This window comes from Pteropus alecto, unplaced genomic scaffold (assembly GCF_000325575.1).
Source record: "Pteropus alecto unplaced genomic scaffold, ASM32557v1 scaffold123, whole genome shotgun sequence".
Taxonomy (NCBI): Eukaryota; Metazoa; Chordata; class Mammalia; order Chiroptera; family Pteropodidae; genus Pteropus; species Pteropus alecto.
The window spans coordinates 8,811,894-8,834,723 of NW_006433950.1; the positions used below are offsets into that span (position 1 = coordinate 8,811,894).

The 22,830-nt window shown below is 52.6% G+C and overlaps 1 protein-coding gene across 1 annotated transcript in view; it reads left to right on the forward strand.

The window, feature by feature from the left end:
- Positions 1-21,267, forward strand: part of FA2H (fatty acid 2-hydroxylase) — a 42,816-nt gene extending 21,549 nt beyond the window's left edge. Inside the window, exons 2-7 of the mRNA XM_006908822.2 lie at positions 2,218-2,310; positions 10,410-10,552; positions 11,159-11,265; positions 17,802-17,974; positions 19,604-19,856; positions 21,109-21,267. Coding sequence (XP_006908884.1) covers positions 2,218-2,310; positions 10,410-10,552; positions 11,159-11,265; positions 17,802-17,974; positions 19,604-19,856; positions 21,109-21,188 — 849 coding nt within the window. The 3' untranslated portion in view covers positions 21,189-21,267. The remainder of the gene's footprint in view (positions 1-2,217; positions 2,311-10,409; positions 10,553-11,158; positions 11,266-17,801; positions 17,975-19,603; positions 19,857-21,108) is intronic.
- Positions 21,268-22,830: the final 1,563 nt, after the last annotated feature.

The window sequence follows — 22,830 nt, forward strand, 5'->3', positions numbered from 1 at the left end:
CCTGTCTCTGCAGACTCCCCTTGATGATCCATTTTTCAGGCTTTCTCTGCTTTCTACTGCCTACTGCTTTCCCATTCATCACTACTCTGGGTGTCGAGGTCTCCATACATCTTTTGTGGTCCTCCAGTGAATAGATCTGCTGGTCTACATCACCTCCTGGATCACACCAGCTCTCCGCACCACACCAACAGCAGTAGTCCATGAAATAATCTTCAGGGTGGCCATATGCTAAATGAAGGAGCCTCGTAGTGTGGTAGCCAAAAGAGCGGATGGGAGCTGAGTTCCCGTGACCTGAAATATGATGTTGCACATGAGGGCAGTGCGGGCCCTTCTGGCTTCTGCACTGGTCCCATCAGAGCGGCTTCAGGAGTGGAACATGGATCAAACCGTAATACTTAGAGACCCTGTCGTGTCCTAAGAGGGACTTGGGGGAAAGTACATGGCAGGGGGTGGGGTACTGGATGTCCTCAAATATATATAAGTCTGCCAGGTGAAAGAGAAAGAGCCTGTACAGTCCTAGAGGGAAAAAAAAAAACCAGTAGTGATCCCTGGAGACCTAAGGCAGCCAGCCGAGTGGAAGGGAGACTTCCCCAAGGACTGGAGTTCTCAGAAAAAGGTCCGCACTGGAGGCGGCGGAGGCACAGGCCAGACGGACGGGCGCTTCGCGCCCAGTGCGGGAGGCAGTGATCCTTCCTCCTGCTTCCAGAGGCGGTTTCTGCGGATGTGCCCAGAACAGACCTGTGTCTGCCACTCAGGGATGTCTGAAAAGGGCGACACAGACAAAATCACTCGGTGACAATACGCGTGATAACCCCACCCCTGTTTAGATGGCAGACCCCAAGATGAAGCTTTTATTTTGTTGAGAGAGACAATGGAGCCGCAACGAGTGGGTTTAAGGAGCCAGGAGAAGGAATGGACCACACTACCTAGGCAACCAGGAGAAAATAACTATCCAGGAGGGAGGGAGAGACAATAGCTGGATGACTGGAGACACTCCGGGATATTTTGAGGGTGGAACAGAATTAGAAGGGGCAAGATTATTATATAAGATTTATATTGGCTACTTAGGGAGTTTCACTGTATGATATGCGATAAAGTTTCCTCTTCTTTGTCCTTAAGAAATCATCAGAGATGCTTTTCTAAAGAATGCAGGTATTAGCAAGGTGACAAAGACTAAAAATACTGAGATACTTAGACTAAGACAGGCCCATGAAAGCCAGCTTTTATTTGGGTAACACATGGGTTTTCCCAGAAAATGTCAGCATCACTGTCACCATCGGCTTCTCATTTGGAAGCAAAAAATGTAAGAATCGTGGCGGTCGCAACCCCAACCGGCCGCCCAAACAGTCTTCTTGGGTTCTTGTTGATACCCAGCTTCCAAGGCCTCCTCTATGGCCACAAGCACCAGTGTCCTTTAGTCACGGGGACTCAGAGGGCAGCCCCAACGCCCGCTCCCCCGCCCTTCGCCGCCAGTGGCAAGTGCTCTACCAGCCTTCCTGCAAGGAAGCACGAATGTCACCTACGTGCCAGCCCACCCTCTCCAGCCTCATGTGCTGTCAGGGCCAGCTGGGGCCACGTGATCCTCCCAGCACATTCCATGTCCTTCTGACTTTGCCTCTTTGCTGGCGTGATTTAACCTTGAGCCCGTGTGGGCTCTGCCAGTTCCACCCTATGTGCGGCTGCACGGGAGTTCCCAGGGGGGCCGTCTCCCGTGCTCCCTGCTGCCTGCCTTTCTTGTGCGCACGTGGACCTAGATGGCCCAGCCTGTGACCCATGGACTCTGTGGAATCACCAGGGACGGAGAGGATGTGATCGTCATCGGGTGTGGCACAGTGAGCTCGCCAGGCGACTCCCCGTGACTCCCTCTGCCTAACACCTGCCAGGGCCCTGGAGGGACTGGCAGGGACCTCCTTGCCCAGAGCATTCCCACTAATAGCTAATTCTCCTACAGTCTCATTGCCAGCTTCTTTTCTCTCCCAGATCTTTCTGCCTCTCGTCTTTGCAGAAATTATTTTTTAAGGGAGAAGAAAAATGTAGAAAATAACGTCTCCCACAACAGTATCTACCTGTTTTCAAATGCACTCAGGGTCCTTGACCTTCGCCCATCCTCCCCCACCATGAGGCTCTCACCACTCCTGGCTGCCTCGTCATGGGGTGGCTTGCGGCTCTCTGCCCTCACCCGCTGTAAATAATCCCCTCATCGCTGTCTCTCTCCAGGGTTCTGTGGAGAATGGGGCTGCAGCCTTTGCGAACACTCAGAAGACAGATCTGGCGATGGAACCCAAGCTCAAAGTGGTGGATTGGGACAAGGTAACTGGCACGGGATGGGGTGGGGTGATGATCAGGGCTCCTGGGGCCAAGGAGAGGGTGCGTGGAGTCAAAGGCTGTGGTCATGCACGACGTTTGTCCACGGAAGACGAAGACGGGAAGCAGGTGCCCACAGCGCACACGCATGACCTGGGCAGGACAAGCACAACCAAGGCTGCGGTGGGTGCAGGAAAGCTATGCACGAGGAGGTCTGCGCAGAGCCAGGCCTCAAACACCCCAGAGGGAGCGTCCCCACAAGGACCTCTGAAGCCAAGAAGAGCACAGTGCGGGGTCGGCGGGCCCGGGCCTGCCCAGTTTAAGTTACGCGCAAGGCACAGCTACCCAGGCATCGGCACAGTCACCGGCAAGGGTCACCAGCTTGGGACAGGTGGGGACAAAGCTGGAGCTATCTGCAAGCTCTGTCTGCAGAGCCCGGTGACACACGTCTCTTGGCGTTCAGAGGCCAGCGTCTTGCCAGGGTTGGGCAGGCCCCACTTGTTGGTTGGGGGAGTGCTGAGCGCTCCGAGGCGGAAGTGGAGCCGCTCAGTGGAGGTGGGGCCGGGGCTCTGGAGGGAACAGATGTGAGAGCCATTTCCGTCCAACCTGGGTCGTAAGACTGTCCCCACGCCTCTTTGCCATTTCCTCCTGGAAGAGACACAAGTGTGTATATTCATAAATGTCGCCTGCCTGTGCTGGATACTGGGACAAGAGACAAACAGGACAGGCCCTGCCCCCAGGCTTGCAGCCTGGTGAGCAAGAAGCACTCCCAAAGAACACAAGTGACCAGAGGAGTGACCGGAGACTCCAGGAAGCTTACTGTTTGCTGGGACCTTTGGCCAGGACTCCTGAGGCCCTGACCCCAGGAACTCGGGGACGACATCTGTCCTTTGAGAATTGCCACCGCCTCCGATGGACCCTGTCCGCCTGTCGCAAAGACACGAGTTAGTGCTCTCCCAGAGAGGCCAAGGCTGTTCTGTGCCCTTCCCCTTCAAGAGGCACATAACCAAGAGGGAAATCAAAGGCCAGTGAGGGCCAAGGCCAGACCGGGCCACACAGCGCACCCCGCAGAGGGCTCGCCAGAACCTGGCGTCCTGACCTCGATACCTGGGCTTGGCTACAATTGCTTGAGGCCAAGGGCCGAGGCTGGGGGGTCTTGGTACAAATGGCTGACTTCTCTGGAAGCTTTGGGGACTTGGGCTTTTTCTGCAAGGGAAGACAGCCAGCTTGAATGAGACAAGGCCCCTAGATGCTGTGGAGTTAGGATCCTGGAGAAGGAGCTGCAGTGGCAGGCGAGGACAGTGTGGGGACGAGGGCATGACCCGGGAGTGAGCTGCGGCGGGTCCAGCTCCGGGCTCAGGGCCAGTGGATGGAGCCGAAAGGAGCCGTGAAGAGGGGTTTGGGGCCGACCTTGGTGGGCTTGGCTTAGGGGTTGAAGGTTGGAAGGATAATCTTCTAAGGAGAGAGCTGATTGAGAGAGCTGACCAGGGCTGGAGAGATGTCCTGCTGTGGGGCGCGTCCTCCTGAGGCCTCCTCGTGGGACGAGAAACCAGGTGGCAGCCCTGCACCCCACACTGCGCCCTACATGTCCCCCTGCGTCCTGGGACCCAGCCAGCCAGGGGCTTGCCCCAGTGCTTGCGGTGGAAGCCGCCCCCGCTCCTGGCTTCTGGGCACACCTGTCCTATTTGTCCCACTGTCTCTTTCCACTGCTTCACTGTGTCCATGTCAGAGCGCTGCCCTGGCAGCCTCCTCCACCCTGACCACTTTGGGGACCAGCTGGCTGGAACCAGATGAAACTGGTGTGATTAGAAGGGTTTGCAGAAATTCCTGCCCAAATCGCCCCGGGCATGGGAGTTAGGGCCAAATTAACACTTGAGCTCTACCATGCGCCAGACACTGTAGGCCAAACGCTTTAAATATATCATCTGATTTAGTCCTCTAGAAAGTAGAAGAGATGCAATGATCAGATCCTGCTTTAACTAATGAGGAAGAGCATAAGCCTCTTGCCCAGAGCCAGTCTGCTGGTGAGCTTAGCACGGCCAGTGCTTACTGACGGCCCCCGCTTCCCTGCCCAGCACCCCTCCATGTGTCCCAGAGACTGTGACTGGGAGAAGGGGTGGCATAAGGGAGGGAAGAGGCTGAGCAGGGGAGAGGGAGGCATCCCCAAAGTTCTGCCACCTCCCCTTCCCCTTCTTGTGTCTCAGGCCAAGCCAGACACCAGCAGAAGCCCCAGAGGATGCGAACCACTCTGTCCCCTAAGAGACAGGTAGAATTATCCAGCCAGGTGTGTCACAAAACAAATGCAAGGGTGGGCTCTCAAAGCCACCTTGGCACATGTGCACACTACACACACACACATGTACACACACACACCACGCACATGTACACACACATACACACACACCACACACACACATTAGCATTGGGGCTGCTCCGAGCATCCTCAGGGCCTGACAGATGTTGATGTTGGCCATGTGGGTTTAACTTTTTGGAACCTTCAGTTAAGTCACTGAGAACTCACAAAAAGAGCTCCTGGATCAGAACCAGGGCCTTCTTGGCCGGCCCGCCTCTGGGGAGGGCCAACCTCGTCCCTGTGGGTGCGGCCCTGGCTCACCTCCCAGCATCCTGCCCCCGCCCCCGTTCCCTTGGGTCCCCTTGATCCTCCCCAGAGTAAGTGTCTGGAGGGTCTGGCTGCCCAAAGGGGTCAACAGGGACCTCCCGAAGACCATCTTTGCCAGGCCAGGGTCTAGGGTTTTCTTCCTGATCGCCCCCTTGCCCAGAGCTCCTAGCCACTCTTCCAAAAAGCTCAGGAGTACTCAAAAATACCCACCCCCAATTCCCCAGGGAGAAACCGCCCTCTGTATCCGTGCGAAGTCAGTGGATGAGCAGGCTGGGCGCTGGGGATGCCACTGGGTGACCGCAGACAGCTCTGGTCTGCTTCTCCCTCAGTGGGATGGAGGATCCTGTGGGGTTGTCAGCGCCATCCGGCGAAGTGTACAAAGGGGGTATCCAGAAGTGAGCTGCCTGTGCAAGGCCAGCCTCTCGTGTTAGGATGAGCAGACTGGGGCTGTGCTTTCGTCCCAAGGACTTAGGTCACACTGGCTTCTTACATGGTGCATGGCCATCCTTCCTCTGCCTCTAGGCCTCAGCCCCTTCGCCCACTGCTCCCTGTCCACTCTTATCTCTCTGAACCTCACGGGGTGGGGGGCCTGAGGCCACCTCCCCTGGGTGCAGGAAGGGGCGGGTGGACTATGGTGTAGGGGCCCCCAGTTGGACTGCACAAGGTGGCCTGCAGCTGCCCCTGCAAGGTGACCAAGAGCCCCCACAGGCCCCCACACTAGACACCCTGCTGGGCCCCTCACAGCCTCTGTGCTGGGAGTTCATAGCCGTGGAGGTCCGGGACCAGCTGATAGGAGGCCTCCTGGCCCTGGGTTAGGGACCTTGGGTTCTGGAGCAGGACAGACTCGTGTGCAGGTCTCACCCCAAGCGTGTACAGCTGAGCATCTGACCTGTCTCCCTGTCTGTAAAGTGAGGTCGCTGCAGGCCGCAGTTCTCAAAATCATGGCTTGTAAAGGAAAACAGACACAGTCTAAGCCCATGACAAGGATGCAGAAACAGTGTCTGAGGATTCTTATCAAGCTTCTTGTCCTCACTCCCCTCCTTACTGGACCCCACTGGTTGGAAGCCCATCTCTGCCTTCCTGGCTCAGAACTCTGCCCTGGAGCTATATGAGTGGACATTTCTTTAAACAATTGCCTTCGCTCATGGCTGTGGTCGTGGGAGGAGCTGCTGGCACAGAGCAGCTGCCCCCTCTCCCTACATTCGCTTCTTCTGGGGAGAAGCAGATGCCCTCCCCGCTTGCTGGTCCTGCATCTGGAAGGAGTTCTGTGCCGCCTGGCCCCCGTGCAGCCCGGGAGGAGGTGGACCCGGCCAGTGGGTGGGAGAGAGAGGAGGCCCCCTCCCCAGCTGGCGGCACACTTGCCCTTCCACCCACCCTCTGGGAGCCGGCTGCCCTTTCCCCCTGCCCAGCCCTGCTGCAACTGCATTCCTGGCATAGCCCTGAGAGGCCCTCCCCCTCCTGTTGGGGCAGAGCTGTGGAGCGTGGGGCGGGGGGGATGGGACACACACACAGCTGGCACGAGGTGCTTTGGCCAAACTTACCCCAGACTTACGTGAGCTTCCTGGGACCCAGCCTGTTGCTTGGGGTCTTTTCATTCACCAAAGAATCTCCCACCCTAATTAGCCTACTCCGGAGCAGTTTCTAGGCATCCTTCCTGTCTCTAGGCCTCAGCCCCTTTACCCCAGGCATTTCTCACCCTCATCCATGCAGCCTGGCTTTAGCTGGGCAACCCTGAACGAATCACTTGCTCTCTCTGAGCATCTGAGGTTCCACAGCTCTAAAAAGAAGTTTTGCTGTTGTGAGGATTGCTATGGAAGACCCCAGATGCCTGGGAACTAGAAGTATGATCAGTGGCATGTTCTTCCCTCCTTTCCCTCCTACAGAGGCTGGCAGACCTTTGATGATACCTTCCCTGTGTCCCCCAAGCCTTAGGAAGTAGTGGTGGCTGGGGGATAGGACCAGGCACCAGCTCAGGAGGAGGAGAGCCATTTGCGTGGGAGGGTTAGCCAAAGTGTCCTCCGCCAGGTACAGTAGGAAGTGAAATTTATCATGGGTCCCTCCCTGAATCCGAAGCTGTCATCTCTTGTCATCTGTCATCTCTTGCCATCCTCCCTTCTCAAGCTAGCTGCCATATTGGAAATGACGAGCAAGTGGGAGGTGTTGAACATATGAGTACCCAGCTGAGAATTTCTCCTTCAGTAATCAGGCCTGGGAGAGAATTGAGAAAAGACACCCTGTAAGTACATATACCATCTAAATCAAGGTTGAACACACAGTGAATGTCTCAGCTCCTGAGAGATCGTGTAGAGGATGCCACAGCTGGGGGAATGGAGGCTCCCTCTCCAAGACCAACCAACCCCATTACGAGAATCACTCAATCCCTCTGGGCCTCAGTGTCCTCATCTGTAAAATGAGGAAGAGGTCAGCAGGCCTGGATTTCTATATTAACATGGAAGGCTAGCTTTACTTCCCCCTAGAAGCGTCGGCAGAGGCTCCAGTGCGGAAGTGTAGGTTTTGGGCTTCGAGGACTGAGGGAGATGTTTGCAGCAAGACAGTGAGCTTTCTTGGGATTCCCCCAGGGTGGCGCTTCAGTCCCAAGGGTGAAGTGGCCCTCCCTAGGCACCAAGGAGGGCTACCTCGCAGAAATGCACTAGAGGCTAGCCCAGACTCAAGGCCGTCCAAGGCCACTGAGCTGGTCACAGGCAGCCTTAGACAGCAAGTCCACCATTTTTATGGTGTCTAGTGCCTGCTAGTCTACCCAGGGAGGAACCAAAGTCATGTGCGAAGATCAGACGGGCAGCAGGTCATCAAACGAGACCACTGTGTTCGAGGGGTGGGGGACACTGGGTCTGGTTCCACCACACCTATAAACAAACCTCCTCAGCAGTCTAGCTCTCACAGTCTACACCTGCTCTGTCTTTTGTTCGGTCCCCTTCACGATAGAGCATAAGATTCAGGCCTAAATTTATGCTTGCTACTTACCTAGACATTTGTTCCTGGGTCTCAACTGAATCAAGCTGATGAGTCCTACGCTGTTTTCTATTCGCTTTACGAAATAAGGGCAACAAAGATCAGTAGGTAGAAATTTGCCTAAACTACTTCAAGGTTCAGAGAGAGGCCCACTTGGCCGTACCCCTGTGCCGTAACTGGAAACGTTCATCATATAAAGTAGATAATTCAAATTAAGTGTACAAATGAAAACCAGGCACAGGGTGTCATGTGTAACATGCAAAAGTGGAATGTATAAAAAGCAGGGGTTTCATCTGAGAGATGGTGATGAGTTATCAGCAGTAACAACCAGGGGAAAATACAAAAGGGCATAGCTAAAGAACCAATAGAGGAGATTATATAGAATATTTTGAAATACTTGATTAATGCGAACAAGACAAGAAAGGAAGATCGGAGGAGACAAACAGAAAACAAATGGCGAGGTGGTGGATCAACCATATCATTAAACGTGAATGGACAAAACATTCCAATTTAAAAGACACATTGCCCGACTAGATTTTAAAAAAAAGCAAAACCTAACTATATGCTGTCTGCAAGAGATGTACTTTAAATGTTAATGTATATACAGGTTGAAAGTAAAAGGATGGGAAAAAATAGACCGTACAAATGCCAAGCGTAAGAAAGTCTGGCGTGGCCCTGGCAAATCAGACAAAGTGGGCTTCATGACAAGGAATATTACCAGGGACCAAGCTGGCTGTTTCCCAAGGATAAAGAAGCCAATTAATCAAAAAGACATAACTGGGCAAACTTGGGCAAGTTACTCTGCTTCGATGTCCCATCTGTAAGACAATAATAATAATAGTCCTTGTCTAGTTAGGGGTATGGCGAGGATCAAATGGTTTAACTCATGTAAAGTGTTTATAACCATGCTTGGCACATAGTAAATGCTCTGTGAGTGTTAGTTCTCAATGCTGTTGCAACTGGGACAAAGCCTCAAGCTCTCACTATGACCCTGGCCTGGCTGCTTCTGAGGTGGGGTGCTGAAGGCTGCACAAGATAAGGTGTAAACACAAGCCACTAGCTGGTTCCTCCAGTTCTTTTTCCTGGTGGTGGTGGTGGTGGTGGTGGTGGTGGTGAGTGTGTCGGTGGGTGTGTCCATTGAATCTGTTTCCTGCTATACCCAAAGGAGAAAGTCAAGGAGGCATGGATGAATGGAGCCGGGAAGGGAGCAACTAGGTGGGGTTTGGATGACTGCCTGGTTTAACTGGTGCTGGATGAGGTAGCTCCGTGCCGACCTGAGTCATTTTCCAGGCCGGGAAGCAGGAAGGTAGCCAGCACCTGGGAACCCTGGGAACTGCCGAGTTCACATAACAGGAACCACAACCATTTTGGGGGTCTTTCCTCTTGGTCATAGGCACAGAGAGAATGCCCAGCGCCCTTCCCTGTTTGCCTGAGACCCCTACACCCCTGCTGCCTGTTCCAAGCCCGTGATGGTGGAGCTAGTTTCACCTCTGGCAGGGCTGGGACACCTGCTGGGACTGAGCCAGCTTTGGCAGGGAGGCTTGTACAAGGATGAATTTCCAACCAGGGATGGGGGAAGGCAGGTTCGAGAATCACCGTTGACTCTCCCAGGCTTCGCTGCCCTTCTTCCCTGAACATCTCCTTCTCTCCTTTCCTTTCCTGACACTACCTCCCTTCTCTCCTGAAACACCACTAAACCACCTCGCCTGGCATGTCGCATCTTGCTGAGCACTTTATGCAGTCACCATTATTATGACTTCCGTTTCATAGCTGGGGAAACTGAGGCTCAGAGACATCAAGTAATTTGCACAAGGTCGCACAGTAAGTGACGGAGCCACGATCTGTACCCAGGCCTGATTCCAGAGCTGAAACTCTCATTAAACACTAAGCCATGCAAAGCAAAGATGGCCTCTCATGTTTCTGTTTATTCTTCCTGGCACCTGGAAATGTAGACCTGAAATAACCAATGAATTTTTGAATGCATGATTGAATGGATGAAAGAAGGCATTGCCCAGGCCAACACCAAAAGAAAGCTCATGGTGGAGGGGAAAAGGCCTATTTCATTCCTGATACAGAATGTATTGGCTCCTACACCTAAGGAGTTCTAGGCAAGCTTCAGGCATAGCTGAATCTGGGTGCTCAGGTGTCATTACCTGGATTCGGTGTCCCTAGATCCTGCCTTGGCCATCCTCTGTGTTGAACGAGTCTTCAAGCAGGCTCTGCTGGCAACTCCAAGGTCACACCCTGCCAACTTAGCAACTCCAGCAGGAAGAGAGGTTGTCTGATGGCTTATTGCACCAGCTTAGGTCATGGGCCTGTCCTGGATCCCAATTCTATGGCCAGGAGCTGAGAACAGTGGTTTGGTCAGTCCTGGATCACTCAGGTGGGAAGGTGGGTAGCCCCATACAGACCACCTGAGGCGGAGGATGGGGACCGAGATGCTGTAACTAGGAGATGGGAGAATGAATGTGTGCAGGCGTGACTCTCGAGTGTCCATGAACTTTGTCTCTTGCAGGACCTGGTAGACTGGCAGAAGCCTCTACTGTGGCAAGTAGGCTACTTGGGAGAGAAGTACGATGAGTGGGTCCATCAGCCGGTGACCAGGCCCATCCGCCTCTTCTACTCAGACTTCGTCGAGTCCCTCTCCAAGACTGCCTGGTGAGTGCTGCACTAAGCTGTCCCTCTCTCCTAATGGAGCCCATCAGATACAATAACGGAAGGGGCAGTTGGGTTTGCCCCCGCCCCACCACGCCAGCCCAGAGCTATACTGTAAGCTCTCGGGGACGGTGGAACGTGCCGTAGACATAATTCATTCTTATATGCCTGGTTTGTCTGTTGACTGAGTGACAAAGCGACAGGTAGCCAGAAACCACTGTAAATGTTCTTCTTGTTCTATTCCATATTCCTATGAAAGGTTTTCAGCCTGTAATGTCCTGTCCATAAAAACAATTTTGCCTGCAATTAGCTCCTTTGCCACAAGAGATCAGCATCCATCTAGCTGCTAGAGTCCGTAGCCGCAGAAACACAGTTTTTTTTTCTGCCAGTAATTCATCTCAGAGATGAGAAGAGATGGATTCACAGCCTTTCTCTTGCTTCTTCCTCCCTACCCCCAGCAGTATCCCTTTGACCCCACGTTTCCGTATGCTTTTTATACACGGTTTGGTATCATCTCATCTCCCCTCTAGTCGAGAGGTATGTCTCGGGAAGCTAGGCCCTGCTGAGCCTCCAGGCATGTCTCTCTCTCCTCTGCTGGCCCTCCTGCAGGTACAGCGTCCCTGTCATTTGGATGCCTCTGATGCTGTACCTCGGTTGGTCCCACTACCGAACCCTCGCCCAGGGCAACGTCCGACTCTTCGCAACCTTCACGACAGGTAATGTGGGTTCCTTTCTGATTTGCTCCCGTGGCTCCCGGAGGTGGGAGACCTCAGTGGCCCTGAGTTTTTAAAACAGAGAACCCCAAACCACATCACAAACATTTTTAAATGAGACCTATCTGTAGAAATAGTCTTCCAAAGAAGAGCATTGTCAGACTCCCCCAAACCCAAATGGATTACAACAGCAACACATTAGCAGAAACTAAGTGAAATTATTCGTTAGGAGACATAGCACTAAAGGAGACTTATCGTTGAGTCTAATACTGGAAAACATATGACCTGGGATTCTCAAGAAACTAAATGAAATCATTCACCAGGTGGCATAGCTAAGAGCTGAACTCAGAATGGTCCATGAACACGGCACAAATTGGAGCCTGGGACAGAGAGATCTGGGAGTGTCCTATGGTAACTCCTGGGCAAAGGTTCAGGCAGCAGAACCGCTGACTCGGAGTAACAGCCCCACTAACCTCTACTAAGCGCTTGCCACGTGGCAAGCCCTCCCAGCAGCCCGTGAGAAAGGTGCCATCATCACGTCCTTTTAGAGATGAGGAAATGGAGCCTCAGAGAAGTCAAGCAAGTGATTCAGGGTCACGTGACTAGGATCTGGCTGCCAGGTTCTTCCCCACCCCCCCACCACCAGTTAAAGGGACTGGGACAGAGAGAAGGGCTGACACGGAGTGACTTTCAAAGAGCCTATGGGACTGAGCGTCTCAGGGCAGCCCTGGGTTTGGGTTTGGGTGTGGTCACTTCCTCCAGCCTGCCTCCCAAGCTTACCACCTATCTTGGGCCTACCTGCCCAGGTAGACTGTTTGTCCTGGCATAGCCTGCCTCAGGGAGGTGCTGTGCCATGGTGGATGGCTCAGGTGGAGGCCAGGCAGGGGGACAGGCAGGAAAGATATGCTGCTATAGCTCAGGCGGGCTTTCCTTTCCTGGTCATGTGTAATGTGCCTGACCGTGAACTTTCGGAGCCCCCCACTCCTCTGCCAGATGCAGGCTCCTCCTCCCCACCTCCAAGGCTTCTCTCCTGCTCACCTCTTCTGGGAGTGGCAGGTCGAGAGCCTGAATGGTTTGGATGAGCGAGGCCACAGCCATGGCAACGGGAGCCTCAGTTCTCCCACCTGGCCAGGATATGGCGAGGGATGAACAGGCTGCAGGGAGCCCAGAACTGCTCCCGGTCACCAAGGGTTAACATGCACGCCCTGCGAGCCAAGGTTACCCTTTTCAGCCCACGCTAAATAGTTCAGGCACAGCACAGGGCTTGTTGCTCTGAAGGCCTGTGCACTGAATCGCCCACTGTCCGCCCGGCTCTTCCCTAACAATCACCAACAGTAGCAGTGCAGCCAGGGCTGGTGGCTGGAGGGGGAAGGGGGATGCCAGAGCTTTGGCCCAGGTCCCTCTGCAGGATTCCTCTAGAGATGCCACTCGGTACCAGGTCCTGCGGATGGTCCGACAGGGGTGATGCTGGGGTGAGGGGGCGGGCGGAGACTTGACCTATAGGAGGGACTCTTCTGCACAGCAGGGAGGGCTCAGTCAGAACTGCAGGCCTCTGCAGAGAGCTGAGATGTGCTGTTTAATAAAGGTCCAGTGTAAAGCCTGTGACCATGAGGCCAGCAGTGGTGGTATGAGAGTTATGTCTCCACATACCTCCCTCATCCTCCAGCTCATCGTGCAAGGCACAGGCCCCCAGCAGAGAAAATAATTGCCACAGGACAAGGCATAGGGAGGCTGAGCAGAGTCACAGCACAGCTGCCGAACGAAGAGTGAACCGGAATCGATGCCGAAGAGTCTGGTGCCGAGAAGCAGTGGAAGCTGAATGTAGATACCACTTTAAGGCTGCAATTCCTAGACGTGTGCATGAAAGTGTTTTGGAAAGCAAGAGAGGTTCTGCTCATTCAGAACGGCCCCCAGAGCAGTGCCTGGGAGCCAGTTAGAGTGAGTGCCAGGCCAAAACCTAGTGATCCTAGGTGGGGATGCAGGTCTCCAACGGCATTGCACATGGGAGCCCCAGCAAAGGTCAAGATTAAAGTCTGGGCCCAGGAATGCTCCACCGGTCCCTTCCCTGCTGACAGAGAGCTAAGCAGTAAGGAAGGGCTCCTGCACTCTGGGGTGGGGGCCAGGGAGCTGGGAAGCTCTCCCCGATCCAGGGACCCTCCAGATCTCTCCAAGGAGAATCGAGAGAAGGTGGGCACAAGTAGGATCGCGAGTTAGAACTTAGATACAATTTGATTCATTATATTTAAAAATTATAGTAGCTACTTGTTATATATGATATTACATTAGTATAAGTATTAATATGTAATACGTTGTTCTTCTTATATATATATATATATACTTATCACATAATCAGGTATTATATTCTCTCTGTCCTTCACGATGGGTAGGATATTTCACTGTTGAGATAACGTGTAGGTGGTGCAGAGCCAGGATTCGAACCCAAGTCTGCAAATCTAAAGCCCATGCTCTCCGCACTTCACCAGAATGTGTTTGGTGGGACCCTGGAGGATCAAGGCTTCCCTGGAAGCCGAGCCTCTGGCCAACCTGAGCAGCCCAGCCAAGTCCAAATGGCCACTCGCAGGCAGTGTTGTTAAGCAAGAACGTTATACCAGATGTGGACACAGCAGGCTCCACCGATGAGAGATGTCAGACTAGCTTAACACCTTATTTAGACAGATGGATCTGTTGGGGACCGAATCTTAGCTGCATCACGTGTTAGTTCCCAGTCGAGGCATGAAAAATCTCCCCATTGCACAGAGTCACTTGGAACCATTTTATCAGAATGGGGCTGGGCCTCAGATCTGGTCCAAAGAGCTGGAAAGTCACTTCCCTGCCCTGCCTTCCTGGACGTTCTTTCCTCAGCAGCCACCTGCGGTCATCCACACTGGGCACGCCCCTGCAGAAGTGCTTCCTTACTCAGAACCAGAAGCTGCCTCTCTCTGGGCCTGGTTCCACCCTTGGTCCAGCACGGATGAAACCTGATCCCACACAGCCCTTCAGAGGCTAATGTTTGCCCAGGAATTGCCAGCGAGTGTCTGAGCGCCTGCTGTGCCAGGCCCTGGGGACCTAAAACGAAAGGCCCATTCTGCCCGTAAAATGCTCATCACCTAGTGGGGAAGAATGAGTCAAAGCGCAGCCACAGTTCAGTGCGGTCGGTAAAGGGTGATGTGGAGGCAGCGCCCGAGCCTCCAACGCACATCTGCGCACCTGCGAGGCTCCTCTCAGGAGGAGACGCGTGGGCTGAATCTCCACAGGGAAGGCAGGCGGGGAGGGAATTCCAGGGAAGGAAACGTGAGCAAAATCAAGGCTGCGGGGGAGGAGGGCGAACATGGTACGTCTAAGGAGCTGGAAGGAATTTGCTTTGGCCCCAGTCAATGGTGACAGGAAGACAAGGCAGGGATGTGGCCAGCGGGGTCAGGTCTTGGGGAACCTCGAGTGCCCTGTCGGGGATTTGGGCTTTGCCTGAAGGTAATGAGGCACCTAGAAGGGCTTTCACAGCGTGCACAGGGTTGGCCTAGAAGGCCGAGGCAGTCATTGGAGCCAGAGGCGATAAGGTAATGGGGGATTCAGAGCAGTAAACTGACCTGAGAGAGATTTTTTTTGATTGAGGTGAAATTCACATAACATAAAATTAACCATTTTAAATGAACAATTCAGTGGCACTTAGTACATTTACAGTGTTCCGGAACCACCGTCTCTGTCTAGTTCCAAAGCATTTTCATCGCCCCATAAGGAAACCCTGTACCCACTGAGCAGTTGCTCCCCATTTCTCAAGCCCCAAGCCAGATCCTTTGAGAATCTGAAAAGTTGTAGACTCGCTCCCCCGAGAAAATGCACACAGATAGATCATTTGGGATATCATTTCAGTGGGTTCACACTGTGGAATCCAACAGCTCACCTCTGGATGTTCATGAACCTGCGTGATTGCGGATTCAAGAAGAAAGTGATCACTGATGTCGTATGCCACAGCCAAGTTAGAGATGAATTGAAAAAATGACTTAGATCTGGCAAGAAATACATCCTGAATGGCCTTTGAAGTTCTTCTTCACAGAAGACAGGCTTTGGGGGCTTGACGAGCGCATGAGAAGCAGTGGAGACTTGAGTCTAGCTTTCCTTTTCAGTGAGCTTGGCTATGAAGGGACAGAGTCTGTTATAGGACAGTCTTAAAGACAAGCAGAAGAGCCAGGGGAGAAGGAGAAGTCAAAGATCCCCAGAGGGAAGGGAGGAGGCTGAGGGCTCAGCACTGCCTAGCGGGGTGAGCCGGCCAAGTAACAAAGGTTGTTGGTACTTCCACACCCTCTTTCACGTGGCCAATGACGAGGCTTCCCTTGTGAGGCTGGAGTGAATCCCTGTAAAACACTTGAAGAGTGCCTAGCATGTAGGTGCTCACCCATACGTGTCTGCTATCATTATTATTATTACCCCCATCATCCAGTGCTCAAGTGCCTGGGGCACACCTCTTTTCTGAGGAGCAAGAAGGAAGTTCCAGGGTGGGGGTCTGAATGTGGTTCAAGGTGGAAGGGAGCATGTGTTGGGAGCCGTTCTCTCCCTCCCTCTCATACTCCCCAAGGCCTCTTTTCTCCGTGAAGTAGGAGGCTGGGTGGAAGGAGATGGGGGATGTTTGAGGGCAGGCCGGACGAGACCTGAGCCTGGAGACATAAAAGGATCTAGCTGAGGTTGAGGCACCACACCCAGGGCCATACAACTCTCCCTCCATGCTCAGTAGCTTAGGGGTGGCTGAAGAGGCAGTTCTTGTACTGATCCAGGGCTGGGAGTTCATGGGGTAGTGAGAGAGTGAAGGTCGAGAGAGAATGACTATCTTTGGAAAACAGCTTGGTGGTTCATTGAAAGGTCAAACATAGGTACGATATGACTCAGTGATTCTACTCTTAGGCATTACCCAAGACAACTGAAAACGTGTGCCCACACAAAAATTTATCCATGAATGTTCATAGCAGCATTGCTCATAATAGCTAAAAAGTAGAAACAACACAGATGTTCATCAGATGATAAGTGGATGAACAACTGCGGTATAGCCATACAATGGACTATTATTCAGCCGTAAAAAGGAATGAAATCCTGACATGCTATAGTATGGAGGAACCTTGAAAATCTTATGAGTAAAAGGAGCCAGTCATAAAAGACTGCATATTGTAGGATTCCATTTATATGAAATGTCCAGATTGGCAAATCCTTAGATGGAAAGTAGACTCGTGGCTTCCAGGGGCTGGGCCATAGCAGAGGTTGGAGAAAATGGAGAGCGACTGCTGATAGATACAGGGTTTCTTCTTGTGGTGATGGTTGTACGACTCTGAATGTATTAAAAACCATTGACTTGAGTCCTTAAAGTGAGTGGATTGTGTGACGTGTGAGTTATAGTTCAATAAAGCGGTTATTTTTAAAAAGGGAGGGAGAGGGTGTCCAAAGCATTGGCTTGTGGAGAAAAGAAGGAAAGCCAAGAGGGTGAGGGTAGACATGGAGGAAAGAGGGACAAGAGCCCAGTCCCCATGAAATCAGAAATGAATGAGATAGATAAAAGGAATGAGAGCCTCAAGGCCTGCAGCCCAGCATCAGGCTTGAGTGTTGGGAACCCCACACTGCATGACAATTACATCTCTCCGGTCTTCCAGTCTCCAGGTCAATCATCCGGTTTTGTTTTGTTTTGTTTTGTTGTTTTGTTTTTTTAGTCTTCCTCGTGTGCTATGATTTCAAGTCTCGACCATTGAGATTTCTCTTCTTGGGTTTTCCTGTCCCTTCTAACCCCCTGTGTCCCTGGTCATTAACATTTTTCATCGATGACCCCCTAGCTCTACTGACTTTATTGGGATCATCCCTCCCTCCCCGCCATGCCACCGAGGCAAGGTCATCCTTCTCAGGGATCTGAGCCACATTCGGACGGCTGTTAACAAAACTTCACAGACTGGGTGGCTTATAAACAACGGAAATGCATTGCTCCCAGTTCTGGAACCCAGAAGTCCAAGGTCAGGGTAACAGCCCGGTCAGGTGAGGGCCCTCTTCCAGGTCACAGACTTTGTGTTGTATCCTCACATGGCCGAAAGGGGAAGAGAGCTCTGTGGGCCCTCTTTCATAAGGGTACTAATCCTATTCATGAGGGCCCCACCCTCATGTGCTACTAACCTCCCAAAGGCCCCACCTCTTAACACCATCACCTTGGGGGTTAGCTTTCAACGTATAAATTTCGAAGGGACACATTCAGACCATGACACCAGGCAAAGGTCCAGTGCGGGCCACAGCTGCTGCTCTTAGTCCCTCTAAGGAAGATCTCAGATCTCAGATCTCTGGCCTGTGGCCCCATCGTTCCCTTAAAGGACCCCTCCAAGCCCAGTACAGATCTTCACAGCCTCCTTCCCATTCTGACCCAGGAGCCCCAGTAGTGTGGCCTTGTCCCATAGCTGCTGGACAGAGGGCAGCAGCTCCCCAGGTGACGGGGTGGCAGGATAGGATGTCTGGAGCCACCAGGCATTGTCGCCCGCTGGGGCTGTCTGTCCTGACCTCCTCTCTCTGTTGCCGCCCCGCAGAGTACTCAGTAGCCATGCCGGAGTCTGTGTTCCCGGGCCTCTTCATTCTGGGAATGCTCCTCTGGAGCCTAATCGAGTACCTCATCCACCGCTTCCTGTTCCACATGAAGCCCCCCAGCGACAGCTATTACCTCATCACGCTGCACTTCATCTTGCACGGCCAGCACCACAAGGTGAGCAGGGCAGGCTCCCTCCGGGGCCCTGCGTCTGTCACCAGCTCACAGGAGCTGCCTGCCAGTCTTTCTGGGAGTCAGGTGACCAACAGGAGGAACTCGGTGCATTTGATGTTGCTCAGAGGGAGGCCTGGGTCCTGATCTGGCCTGGCGTGGGCAGAGTGAGCGCGTGTGTCTATATGCCATTTATTAACCCCAGGCACTCTGCAGGTACATTGTATGTATCATCGTTAATCCTACAACACCTCGCTCATTCGTTTGTTAGTTCATTCATTCATTCATTCATTCATGTATTCATTCATTCATTCAACAAATGTCCCCGGGTGCTTACTCTGTGCCAGGCACTGTTCTACGTTAGTTCATTCATTCATGCATTCATTCATGCATTCATTCATTCATTCAACAAATGTTCCCCGGGTGCTTACTCTGTGCCAGGCACTGTTCTAGATACCACTGAACAGAAGAGTCAAAAGCCACTGTCCTCGTGGAGCTTCCTTCTGAAGATGGCGCTGCAGTTCTCCCCATTCCAGAGCAGCAAACTGAGGCTCGGGAAGTTAGGAAACTCAGGAACTCGCCCAAGGTCACACCCGGCACAGTCAGGACCTTGCGCCCCATTCTTTGCACTCCAGAGTCGGTGCTCTCAACCACCCTCCACCCCGGGGCTCTTCGAGGGCAACATGATGGTCCCAGTGCCTGGGACTGGAAGCCAGCTCTGCCCCGAGGAAGCTGCATTTCCCTGTCCTTACCCTGTGGTGTTCCCAGCCTGTCCCAGGCATTCCTCTCACCTCTCTCCCTCCCTCCCTCCTTCCCTCCCTCTCTCCATCCTTCCTTCCTTCTGTTTCCAGGAGCTGGTTCTCAGGCACACACGTTCCTGTTGCTCCTGGTCTGACTGGAGGGAGGACCTCGCCAGCATATCGCTCTACGACTATTGCCTGCCTTCTTTCTCTGTCTTCTCTTCCAGCCCAGAGAGGGTCTGTCTCTTAGAATACTCACGAAGCAGTCTAAAATCTTACCTCTATGCCAGGCCTTTAGCTTTTGAAGCTCCAGAGCCTAAGGCCTGTCTCTCGCGGTTATGTGATAACACCACACTCCCCCGCCCCCCCACCCCCACCCCACACACCTGGGAACAAAGAAGGGCTCCTGTTAGGGTCGGGAAAACATGTTAACACCATGCATCATCCCTCCACGTGAAGCCTCATTAACTTCAGCTCGCCCATGCGTCACCCTCCCAGACAACATCAGGGCTCAGTCTAAGTGCGCCACCTAGCGTTCGGTGGTGGGGCTCCTCTCTAGCATCTGACAAATTCCAGAGCCAAAGTGGCCTCTTGAACATAAAGCAGGACTGTGACCCGTGAGCATCGTGCCCACATCACACTCACCTCAGTGCTGGTGGACAGCGTTTCAGGTCCCAGCCTGGCTTGGGAGTGGGACCGTCTCCCTAGGGCTTTCTGGCATGGTAGCCTGCTTTCCCCGAAGCCCCGGGAAGTGCCAAGCCTACCCGTGACAGGCGCTGCCCCCCACCACTGGGATGTCTGGGCTGCTCTGACCTCATCCTCCGAGGAGAGGCCTCTGCTGTGACCATGGGCAGGCCCCAGGCTGCGTTCTGACACTGAGCCTCTCCGTCCACAGGCACCCTTCGATGAGTCCCGCCTGGTCTTCCCCCCGGCGCCAGCTTCTCTGGTGATTGCCTTCTTCTACGCAGTCTTACAGCTCCTCCTGCCCGAGGCAGTGGGGGGCACCGTGTTTTCTGGGGGCCTCCTGGGCTACGTCCTCTACGACATGACCCATTACTACTTGCACTTCGGCTCACCTCACAAAGGCTCCTACCTGTACAACATGAAGGCCCATCACGTCAAGCATCACTTTGCACATCAGAAGTCAGGTGAGGACCGGCCAACACGTCCAGCCTCTCTCGTTCGTTCGTTTATTTATTGGACAGCTACCATTAAGCCCCTACCAAGGGCCAGGCATTGTTCTCGGTACTGGGGATACAGAGGCAGCAAGGCAAACCTGGGGCCCCCATCCTACTCTGTGGTGTGTGTAGGGGGTGGAGGGCTATGCAGAGAAAGACAAACAAGGAAATCAATTAATAGCAAAGAATTTGAGACAGCGATAAGCGCCACAAGGAAAATAAAGCAAGATGATGTTAGAGGAACTATATAAGGTAGGGGGGAAGTCCAGCTCTGTCTGATAAAATATGCAAGTCACAGATGTGATTTTTAAATTTTCTTTTAGCCACATTAGCAAGTAAAAATAAAAGGGTGAAATTAATTTGAATAGTATATTTTGTTAAGACGGTATAACCAAAATATTATCATTTCAACATACAATTAATATAAAATATCGTCAATGAGATATTTTACATTCTTTTTCTTGTATTAATTCTTTGATGTCCAGTGTGCATTTTGCACTTACAGCACATATCAATTCAGGTGCTAAATTTTCACAGGAAATATTTGATCTGTATTTAGAGTTTATAAAATTTATAGTAAAAAATGTAGATTCACATACCTGCGTTGATCTGAATGTGCTGAAAAGCTTTCCAGTAACCAAATCGAGTGTAAGTTTTTAAATTGGAATTTAGGTTCATTAAAACTAAATGAAATTAAGAATTTAGTCCCTCTGTAGGTCTAGCCACATTTCCAGTGCTCAGCAGTCACGTGGGCTAGTGGTGATCATGTTGGAAAGCAGAGTGCTAGACAAAGTGGTCCAGCGAGATGTCATTAGAGCTGAGACCTAACTTAAGAGAAGCCAGCATCTGATGTTTGGGGGAAGAGCATCTCAGGAGCATCAGGTGCAAAACTTTGAAGCAGGAACAAACTTGGCATCACGAAGGAGAAAGAAGGAGCTGAAGTTTGAGAGACGGGGAGGCAGAGGCAGGCTGGGGCCCGGCTCTCCCAGCAAGTCAGGCCACGTAAGGAATTTGGCCTTATTCCCATGGCATCATTGGGAGACTAGAAGCACAGGTACTCTGCTCCTGACTTCTGTCAGGATGGCCCCGAGAATTGGGAAGGCCAGCGGGGACATGTTAAAATCTTCCTGAGCGCCAGCCCTACCCTGGCCCCCCTCCTTAGAAGATTTTCCCACCAACTTCTACAGTGCCTCATCTTCTCCCCATTCGTCTCCCTCTCTAGGATTTGGCATCAGCACTAAATTTTGGGATTACTTTTTCCACACCCTTATGCCGGAAGAACCCCACCCGAAGATGCAGTGACAACTCCCAGCCCTGCCGCTGTCCCCCTCACTCCATCCAGACCCTGCGAAGAAGGTTTGCTTGGCCAGGCAGGATGGGCTTCGTCCGGCCCTTGGCCTTGGCGAAGGTGCTGGGGGGACCCTGAAAACTGAGACTGGCCTCCTGATTCACTCCAGGGGGGTCACGTCCCCTTGGTGGCCAAATGGTCCTCAGGGACTAGCTCTTTCCTGCAGCATCCCTGCCCAGAGCCTTAGCCCACAGGACTGCTTTAGGACCTGGCCAACGATATCAACCCCAAGGGGAATGAAGGAAGCGGACCCCTGTGACTCCCTGACAGGCCCGTGTCCCACCTGTGTCTTAGCATCTTGGGCTCCCTGGGGGCCGCCCCCCTACTATAGAGCTGCCATTGTTCACAGCAGGAGGAGGGTCTGTGGGGCCTCTGGCCCTAGTCTTCCCCACCTTCTCTTCCTGGGGTCGATTCGATGGCCCTGGCTCTTCTCCTGATGAGTGGAGAACACTGAGGTGAATGAAGGGCTCTCACAAGAAGAGACAGCATGATGCCTCCCACAGGCCACCCGTGATCCCAGGGCAGTGCCTTTGTCCACTGCCAATCACAAATGCCAGCTCTGCCGCCAGATGCCTCCGGCTGAGACACATCCAGCCCCCACAAGCCTGGCCCTCACCTGCCTGTGCAGGTGGGCCACGGGGAGCTGGCAGCAGCCTCGAGGCTGGTGGGAGCCCAGGCCCTTTTAGGAGCCACCAGCTGCTCTAGCCATCTCTTCCCTGCCTCCAGGATCTCAAAGCTTTTCTCCAACAGAGGCTAAAGAGGCCTCTCCAAGGGCGGAGGCCCTACCCTATCCCCAGCCATTCTTGACCTCTACCTGGCACAGGTGGGCCCCCTCACTCAGGATCCTTCCAGCCAGTGCCTCCTCAAGCCAAGAAGGAGCCTTTATGTGGTGCCTTACCTCCCTCCCCCTTTGCTTCTGTGCACCCCTCAGCAGATGAGGTTCCAGCCCCTTTTTCCTTATAACCAAAACCCTCGCTGCTTGTAAGAGGGTCTTATTTATAAACTATATAAACGCTCTTAGTCTGGCCCCAGACCAAGTAGCTGCTCAGATCGCCCTTTCTAATCCTACATGTCGAACTTATGTAAAAATTCTGCCCTATTTTTGTTCCCTTCTTACCCACAAACCGTTACTACTTGAAACTTAAAAGAAAAAAAAAAAACTCGATGAGCATAAAGGCTAAAGAGAAGCAGTTTGACCGATCCTGTGATTTGTACTGTTTACTGTGGAGTTATTTAAAGATTTTGGAATAAATATACAAACTACAGTTGTGAAATAAAGGTGTAAATAAATTGTATATTTTGAAAAATAAAAACATTGAAAAAGAAACCAACAAAGATTAATTGCTACTTATTGATTTGACTCACCGGATTTCATCGTAGGGTAGGAGGTGGGGGTGGTCGGTCCGGCAGGGAGAAGTATTTATCACTGACCAGGTTGCATAGACTTGCTGGGGCATGGCGATGATAAAAAGCTGACCAACTCTCATTTTCTTACATGGTTTTATGACTGTTTTAAAATTCTCTGCAGATAGCATCTCCCCTCACTGCCTGCACGTGGAGGGTAGAGAGTGTCACTTCCATCAACTGCCTTGGTAC